Source organism: Chelon labrosus (genome assembly GCF_963514085.1).
Source record: "Chelon labrosus genome assembly, contig: SCAFFOLD_55, whole genome shotgun sequence".
Lineage (NCBI taxonomy): Eukaryota > Metazoa > Chordata > Actinopteri > Mugiliformes > Mugilidae > Chelon > Chelon labrosus.
This window is the reverse complement of record NW_028181678.1, coordinates 199,736-209,374: the sequence shown is the minus strand read 5'-3', so window position 1 is coordinate 209,374 and position 9,639 is coordinate 199,736. Positions and strand designations below refer to the sequence as shown.

Sequence of the window (9,639 nt, the reverse complement as noted above, 5' to 3'; positions counted from 1 at the left end):
TGTTGATGGTTCTGATCCAGCGGTAGGTAGAGATCCATTAGAGACTCATGAACTAACCACGGGGCCTTTCTCCTGGCTGCTGTCACTACATTTCCCATGATGCTGTGGCTGAATGTTGTGTCTGGACTCAACAGCAGGTGGAGGATCATCAGTCTGTGATCTGCTGCTGTTTGCTGCTTCACACACACACACACACACACGCAATTAAAAAGCTTTTATTTTGAAAGGATCCAGCGTTTCATTGAACACTGAGACTTTTTTAAAGCTGCAGACGTTGAATTTGGGACACAGAGTCTGGACCAATCACAGAGCAGCTCAGAGGTCAGCCCCTCCCCTTTATCCTCTGATGTCACTTCCTGGCTGGTTGCCATGGCACCACAGGCAAAGTGTGCCTATTTCCAACAACAGTAGCACAGCTGTCCGTTCACATTAACAGAGTGTGTGTGTGTGTGTGTAGGTGTGTGTGTGTGTAGGTGTGTGTGTAGGTGTGTGTGGGTGTGTGTGTGTGTGTGTCACCCATGTTGTGAGGACCTGGTTTAAGGTTTGTTTAATTTCAGATTAATTAATTATTTTCAAATTAATTCTAAAACCAAATAATCTAATGAGGATAAGAGATTTGAGGTTAGTTCAGGTCATGCGATGTCCTCAGAATGAGCTGTGTGTGTGTGTGTGTGTTGTTTTATCTTACCATTAGCTTAGCATCAAGTATTTCACTAAATGCTAAGCTAGGCTAACATCATAAATCTAAGTAAACGTGTTCCTTTCTTTCAGCGACCTCCTGGAGGACGTTGTCGTCATTGTTCATCCTCTTTGCTCCACCTCGCCCCAGTGCATCATGGGATCTGCAGTCCTCTCCGTGCTTCTCTTCTCTCTGCTGACATCATCAGTGTGTGCTGCGGTGGGCGGGGCCAGTCCAGGTAAAGATGGTTTTTATTGGAGCATAGAGACACATGACCGTCTGCACATGTGTCAAACAGGGTCTGTTGTGTCCTGTAGGGGACCCTGTCCTGTGTCCTCTGCAGTGTGTCTGTGAGACACGGCCCTGGTACACCCCACAGTCTGTCTACCACCAGGCCAGGACGGTGGACTGCAACGAACTGCACCTGCACAGAGTCCCAGCTAACATCTCAGCTGACACACAGGTAACAACCACAGGTAACACACACAGGTAGCACACAAAGGTCACACACAGGTAGCACACACAGGTAGCACACACAGGTAACACACAGGTAACACACAGGTAACACACACAGGTAACAACCACAGGTAACACACACAGGTAACACACAGGTAACACACACAGGTAACAACCACAGGTAGCACACACAGGTGATACACACAGGTAACACACAGGTAACAACCACAGGTAGCACACACAGGTAATACACACAGGTAACAGCCACAGGTAGCACACAGGTAACACACACAGGTAACAACCACAGGTAACACACACAGGTAACACACAGGTAACACACACAGGTAACAACCACAGGTAGCACACACAGGTGATACACACAGGTAACACACAGGTAACAACCACAGGTAGCACACACAGGTAGCACACAAGTAGCACACAGGTAACAACCACAGGTAGCACACACAGGTAATACACACAGGTAGCACACACATGTAACACACACAGGTAGCACACAGGTAACAACCACAGGTAGCACACACAGGTAATACACACAGGTAACAGCCACAGGTAGCACACACAGGTAATACACACAGGTAGCACACACAGGTAATACACACAGGTAGCACACACATGTAACACACACAGGTAACACACAGGTAACAGCCACAGGTAGCACACACAGGTAATACACACAGGTAGCACACACATGTAACACACACAGGTAACACACAGGTAACAGCCACAGGTAGCACACACAGGTAATACACACAGGTAGCACACACATGTAACACACACAGGTAACAACCACAGGTAGCACACACATGTAGCACACATGTAACACACACAGGTAACACACAGGTAACAACCACAGGTAGCACACACTGGTAATACACACAAGTAGCACACACATGTAACACACACAGGTAGCACACAGGTAACAGCCACAGGTAACAACCACGGGTAACACACACAGGTAACACACAGGTAACACACACAGGTAGCACACATGTAACACACACAGGTAACACACACAGGTAGCACACACAGGTAACACACACAGGTAACAACCACAGGTAACACACACAGGTAGCACACACAGGTAACACACACAGGTAGCACACAGGTAATACACACAGGTAACACACAGGTAACAACCACAGGTAGCACACACTGGTAATAAACACAGGTAGCACACACAGGTAACACACACAGGTAACACACACAGGTAACACACACAGGTAACAACCACAGGTAACACACAGGTAACACACACAGGTAGCACACAGGTAACAGCCACAGGTAACAACCACGGGTAACAACCACGGGTAACACACACAGGTAACACACACAGGTAGCACACACAGGTAACACACACAGGTAACAACCACAGGTAACAACCACAGGTAACGCACACAGGTAATACACACAGGTAACACACAGGTAACAACCACAGGTAGCACACACTGGTAATACACACAGGTAGCACACACAGGTAACACACACAGGTAACAACCACAGGTAGCACACACTGGTAATACACACAGGTAACACACACAGGTAACACACACAGGTAACAACCACAGGTAACAACCACAGGTAACGCACACAGGTAATACACACAGGTAACACACAGGTAACAACCACAGGTAGCACACACTGGTAATACACACAGGTAACACACACAGGTAGCACACAGGTAACAGCCACAGGTAACAACCACGGGTAACAACCACAGGTAACACACACAGGTAGCACACACAGGTAACACACACAGGTAACACACACAGGTAACAACCACGGGTAACAACCACAGGTAACACACACAGGTAGCACACACAGGTAACACACACAGGTAGCACACACAGGTAACAACCACAGGTAACAACCACAGGTAACAACCACAGGTAACAACCACAGGTAACACACACAGGTAACAGCCACAGGTAACAGCCACAGGTAACACACACAGGTAGCACACACAGGTAACACACACAGGTAACACACACAGGTAACACACACAGGTAACACACAGGTAGCACACACAGGTAGCACTCACAGGTAGCACACACAGGTAACACTCACAGGTAACACTCACAGGTAGCACACACAGGTAGCACACACAGGTAACACTCACAGGTAACACTCACAGGTAGCACACACAGGTAACACACACAGGTAACACATATTTATGTTGTGGTTGTGTTTCAGGTGCTTCTGCTGCAGAGTAACAACATCTCCTCCATCACTGTTGAACTGCAGAGTCTGAGCAACCTGACAGAACTGGACCTGTCACAGAACCACTTCTCACAGGTAACACACACCTGACACACACCTGACACACACCTGACACACACCTGACACACACCTGACTCAAAGACAGTCCTGTAACATTCAAGCAGGAATCAGACCTAAAGTTTGTGGACACCTCTTTGTTGCTCCATGCTCCGCCCACATCCAGGTGAGCTCCATGGGTCTGTCTTCTCTGGGTCACCTGGTGACTCTGTACCTGGAGGAGAACCACGTGGAGGAGTTGGAGGACTTCAGTCTGAGGAACCTGTCCAGTCTGGAAGAGCTCTACATCAACCACAACCACATCTCCTCCATCGGACCCAAAGCCTTCGTCGGCCTCACCAACCTGCTGCGGTAACCAGCCCACGATCTTCTTCACTTGATATGAGACCGTTAGAACCTCCCAGTCACATCAGGCCCTCCATGTTCTAGTGAGGAACCACTGACCCACCAGCGCCACCTGAAGGACTGCTGAGTAGTTAGCATGTTGGTCACTGTTACCCAGCACAGCATCACAACCACATAGAGGACGTTAACTTGTCCTGGAGGAGCTCTGGACCCACCCGAGGACATCCAGAACCACCTTAATATCCCCATGACTCTAGTCCAGACCACCAGTAGAGGTCACCTAGAACCAGAACCAGAATCTCAAACACACGACTTAAAACTAAAATCTGATAATAAAACTCTGAGGACGAGACTAGGACGTTATTTGAATATCTGACCCTGTCCTGTGATTGGATAAGAGGCGTTAGCCTATCTGATCCCAGTTAGCGTTAGCGACATTTAATAGGACGACAGATAATTAATAATCTAGATATTTAAATGAGATCATTATCTTTATTATCAGATTAAATGTTGTGTCCTTGTTGCCCTCTGCTTCGTCTTGCAGGCTACACCTTAACTCCAACCGTCTGGTGGCCATCGACAGTCGCTGGTTCGAGTCCCTGCCGTCTCTGGAGATCCTGATGATCGGGGAGAACCCCATCCTGGGTCTGGAGGAGAAGAACTTCCTGCCCCTGTCCCGCCTCCACAGCCTGGTCTTGGCTGGGATGGGACTGGCCTCCGTCCCCTCCGCCGCCTTCCTGGGCCTCGACTACCTGGAGAGCCTCTCCTTCTACGACAACCAGCTCAGGTGTGTCTCAGAACCGGTCCATGTCAGACAGTGATTCTGTGGTTCCTCTATAACGCTGGTGACGTGGATGAACCGTTGTCCTGGCAGGTCTGTTCCTCGGGACGCTCTGAGCATGCTCCCTAACCTCAAGTTCCTGGACCTAAACAGGAACCCGATCAGCCGAGTCCAGCAGGGGGATTTCCAGAACCTTCAGCACCTGGAGGAACTCAGGTGAAAAGAGCACCAGATGTTCTGTTTAAGTTCCTGTTTCTAGAGGAAAGTGTCTCTGTAGAGGACAGTGTCTCTGTAGAGGGCAGTGTCTCTAGAGGACAGTGTCTCTGTAAAGGACAGTGTCTATGTAGAGGACAGTGTCTGTAGAGGACAGTGTCTGTAGAGGACAGTCTTTCTAGAGGGCAGTGTCTCTCAAGAGGACAGTGTCTCTAGAGGACAGTGTCTCTGGTTCTTATCTGGTCTTTGTCTTCAGTCTGAACAACATGGAGGACCTCCTGATGGTGGAGCGTTCCTCGTTCCAGAACCTTCCAGAGTTAGTCAAACTGGAGCTCTGCAACAACCCTCGTCTGTCCTACGTCGACCCGCAGACCTTCAGGTGACGGACGTCCACATTTGATTGTCTTGTCTCCATGTTTGAGGCTGTGGACGGACTCTCCTTACTCCTGTCCTCCTCCCTCCTCAGTGACCTGTCCTCCCTCAGGACTCTCCTCCTCCATAGTAACCAGCTCAGCCTCCTCTCCGGTGACGTCCTGTCCTCGCTGCCGTCCCTGGAGGAGGTGTCTCTTCACTCCAACCCCCTGCGCTGTGACTGCCTGTCCTCCTGGGGGCCTCACCTCGGCAACCAGTCGCACCTCAAGCTGCTGGAGTCCTCCATCACCCTCTGCTCCTCGCCGCCTCACCTGATTGGTCGGGAGCTACAGGAGGTGGTGGCGGTGGGATGGGGAGGGGGCGGGGCCAACAGCTGCCTGCCTCACATCTCCCCTCACGCCTTCCCGCCAACCATGAACGTCAGCGCAGGGCAGCCAATCACGCTGGAGTGCTGGGCCGACGCCGACCCCGCCCCTCAGTTCTACTGGGTGACGCCCACTGGAGACAAGGTGGGCGGGGCCATGAGCACTAATATAATGTGAAATATAATAAATAATATAATTCTTCATAAAACGACTCAAAACATCCAGAATGTGAGAAGATAAGGTTTTATTTGTCACGTGTTCAGTTAAACATAGAACATAGAACCATGCTGTACCTGCAGACAGCAGCAGAACATTAAAGTGAGCCAATATTACATATCATGTCCTATTTGTGTCCAGTATCTGCTGTGACCTCCTTGTAACTAAATGTTTCTGGTAACTGCTGATCAGTGGTCTACAGCAGCTTGGAGGAATTTTAGCCCATTCCTCAGAACAGAACCACTTCAGTTCTGAGATGTTGGTGGGTTTCCTCACATCAACTGCTTGCTTCAGGTCCTTCCACAACATTTCTATTGGATTAAGGTCAGGACTTTGACTTGGCCGTTCCTAAACATTCATCTTGTTCTTCTTTAACCGTTCTTTTGTAGAACCACTTGTGTTCTTGGTTCTCGTTGTCTTGCTGCATGACCCAGTTTCTCTTCACATTCAGCTCATGGACAGATGTCCTGACATTTTCTTTTAGAGTTCACTGGTAGAATTCACAATTCATTGGTCCATCAATGAGGACAAGCGGTCCTGGTCCAGATGCAGCAGAACAGGCCCAAACCAGGACATTAGCACCCCCATGTTTGATGGAGGGATGAGGTTCTGATGCTGGAATGATGCAGTGTTGTTTCATCTCATTTAAACCAAACTATTCTACTTTGGTCTCATCTGTCCACTAAACATTGTCCCAATAGTCCCAGTAGAACATTGTCTCTGTCTTTGTCACCATTGTCTCGTTTACCTGAACCAGCATCTGCAGCTGGAACTCAAGGACTAAAACAAAGTGTTTATGATTAAAACCAACAAAGATCTACGTGAATACTTTACATACAGATAAACGTCTGTTTATCAATCACCACACAGCTGCAATAGTTTATATCTAGTGATGTTATAACTGCAGATAAATGTGTGAGTCTTTCTTTCTTCCTGCTCAGGTGAGCTCAGAGGCGATGGCTGCACCCATCATATCAGAGGAGGGGCGTGGCCTGAGGAGGAGGAAGAAGAAGCACCGCGTGTCGGAGCCCGGAGCGTTGGTGATCGAACACGCCGAGGCGTCGGACGCAGGTCGGTCTGAGCCGCCGTCACATCCACACTCATCCAAACCTGACACAGTCACATGAGTCCGTCTGCCCCGCCTCTCTCAGGTGTGTACACCTGTGTGGCCTGGAACGTGGAGGGGGCCGACACCAAGAGCGTCTCCGTGTCTGTGGACTCCCAGGGCTCTGAGGGGGGGGCCTGGGGGGGCTTTGAGCCTGGCAGAGAGCAGCTCTGGATGGGGAACTCGTCCAGCGCTGCAGCCTCTCTGGTGGTTCTCGCTAAGGTACCGACTCTGATTATTATTACCATCGTAACGTTTATGTTTCTGTGTTGGCTTATTTAATGTTATTTAAATCTGAACAAACTAAAGTCTTTATTCTTTCATGATATTATTTTATTCTGGATTCATTCTGATCCAGAATAAATCCCTCTGCATCACCTGGATCCTCCTCCAACCAATCAGACATCATCCATGACTACTCTTACTATTCTGACCATCATCACTTTAAGCCCCGCCCCCAAACAATCTGATTGGCTTCTCTGGAGGAGGACGTTCAGTCTGATTCCATGAGTCATGTTACTACTTCCTGTTTCCTCTCAGGTGGTTCACGCCCAGTCGGTGGTGTTGGAGTGGAAGTTGTTTCCCACCAGAGGAGCTTCATCTGTGGGTCAGAGCCAGCAGGACGCCCCCCTCCCTCTGCCCCGGTGGACCAGCGCCACCGTCCACATCGACAACCCTCAGATCAGCTACACTGCCAAGGTGAGGGAACCATGTCCAGGTGTGAACGCTGATCTGGTCTCTAGAGTCCAGGTTAAACAGGTCCAGGTGTGAACACTGATCTGGTCTCTAGTGTCCAGGTTAAACAGGTCAAGGTGTGAACACTGATCTGGTCTCTAGAGTCCAGGTTAAACAGGTCCAGGTGTGAACACTGATCTGGTCTCTAGTGTCCAGGTTAAACAGGTCAAGGTGTGAACACTGATCTGGTCTCTACAGTCCAGGTTAAACAGGTCCAGGTGTGAACACTGATCTGGTCTCTAGAGTCCAGGTTAAACAGGTCCAGGTGTGAACACTGATCTGGTCTCTAGAGTCCAAGTTAAACAGGTCCAGGTGTGAACACTGATCTGGTCTCTAGAGTCCAGGTTAAACAGGTCCAGGTGTGAACACTGATCTGGTCTCTACAGTCCAGGTTAAACAGGTCCAGGTGTGAACACTGATCTGGTCTCTAGAGTCCAGGTTAAACAGGTCCAGGTGTGAACACTGATCTGGTCTCTAGTGTCCAGGTTAAACAGGTCCAGGTGTGAACACTGATCTGGTCTCTACAGTCCAGGTTAAACAGGTCCAGGTGTGAACCCTGATCTGGTCTCTAGTGTCCAGGTTAAACAGGTCCAGGGGTGTGAACACTGATCTGGTCTCTAGAGTCCAGGTTAAACAGGTCCAGGTGTGAACACTGATCTGGTCTCTAGTGTCCAGGTTAAACAGGTCCAGGTGTGAACACTGATCTGGTCTCTACAGTCCAGGTTAAACAGGTCCAGGTGTGAACACTGATCTGGTCTCTAGTGTCCAGGTTAAACAGGTCCAGGTGTGAACACTGATCTGGTCTCTAGAGTCCAGGTTAAACAGGTCCAGGTGTGAACACTGATCTGGTCTCTAGTGTCCAGGTTAAACAGGTCAAGGTGTGAACACTGATCTGGTCTCTACAGTCCAGGTTAAACAGGTCCAGGTGTGAACACTGATCTGGTCTCTAGAGTCCAGGTTAAACAGGTCCAGGTGTGAACACTGATCTGGTCTCTGGAGTCCAGGTTAAACAGGTCCGGGTGTGAACACTGCTCTGGTCTCTAGTGTCCAGGTTAAACAGGTCCGGGTGTGAACACTGATCTGGTCTCAGTCACTTCCTCCCTCCCTCCCTCCCTCCCTTTTAACACCAGGTGTGATCAGATTTTGATCTAAGGTACTTTGTGTGATGTCATCATTTGTTCTGCTCTCTTATTGGTTCATTTACTGATGATGACCTCTTGGTGTCTCTCCAGGTTCCCGCTGACGTTCAGGAGTATAATCTGACTCACCTCCTTCCTGCTACAGAGTACCACGTCTGCCTGACCGTCTCCTCCTCTCCCCCCTCACTGCCTTCCACCTCCCCCGACTCTCCCTCCCCCCTCCCATCCTCCCCCGTCCACACCTCCTGTCTGAACGTCACCACTAAGGAGGCGGGGTTCTCGGTGGAGCTGGTGGCGTCGCGGCGCAGCAGCGTGGCGCTGGCGGCGGTCATGGGGTCCATGTTTGCTCTGTCCATCATGGCGCTGCTGGTGGTCTACATGGGACGGCGCGTCCAGCAGCACAAGTCCTGTGGCCACTCCCTGAAGAAGTACATGCAGCACAGCACGTCCATCCCTCTGAACGAGCTGTACCCGCCGCTCATCACGCTGTGGGACAGCGAGGCCGACAAGGACAAGGACGACCGGGAGGGAGGGGGCAGGGAGCGGGAGGAGGAGGCTGGGGGGAGTCAGATAGACACTACAAAGACCTACATGTGGTAGCTGGAGGAGGCGAAGGGGGAGGAGGGGAAAGGAGGACGGTCAGAGAGACGCATCATGTGACTCTGAACCTGACAGACGAAAAGAAGGGTCAAAATGACACCCTGAACTACACACTGAACTACACCCTGAACTACACACTGAACTACACACTGAACTACACCTTGAACTACACACTGAACTACACCCTGAACTACACACTGAACTACACACTAACTGAACTACACACTGAACTACACCTTGAACTACACCCTGAACTACACCTTGAACTACACCCTGAACTACACCCTGAACTACACACTAACTGAACTACACACTGAACTACACCTTGAACTACACAC

At 49.9% G+C, this 9,639-nt stretch overlaps 1 protein-coding gene across 1 annotated transcript; it reads left to right on the top strand.

Annotated features, from left to right (window-relative positions):
* Positions 1–835: 835 nt before the first annotated feature.
* On the top strand, positions 836–9,301 carry LOC311509809 (leucine-rich repeat neuronal protein 1; the record flags this gene model as incomplete). Its single annotated transcript, XM_084575246.1, has 12 exons — positions 836–926; positions 997–1,142; positions 3,347–3,448; positions 3,597–3,781; positions 4,320–4,562; positions 4,650–4,772; positions 5,026–5,148; positions 5,236–5,650; positions 6,664–6,793; positions 6,874–7,049; positions 7,368–7,526; positions 8,795–9,301. The coding sequence occupies 12 exons, from the start codon at positions 836–838 to the stop codon at positions 9,299–9,301; spliced, it is 2,400 nt and encodes a 799-aa protein (XP_084431372.1).
* Positions 9,302–9,639: the final 338 nt, after the last annotated feature.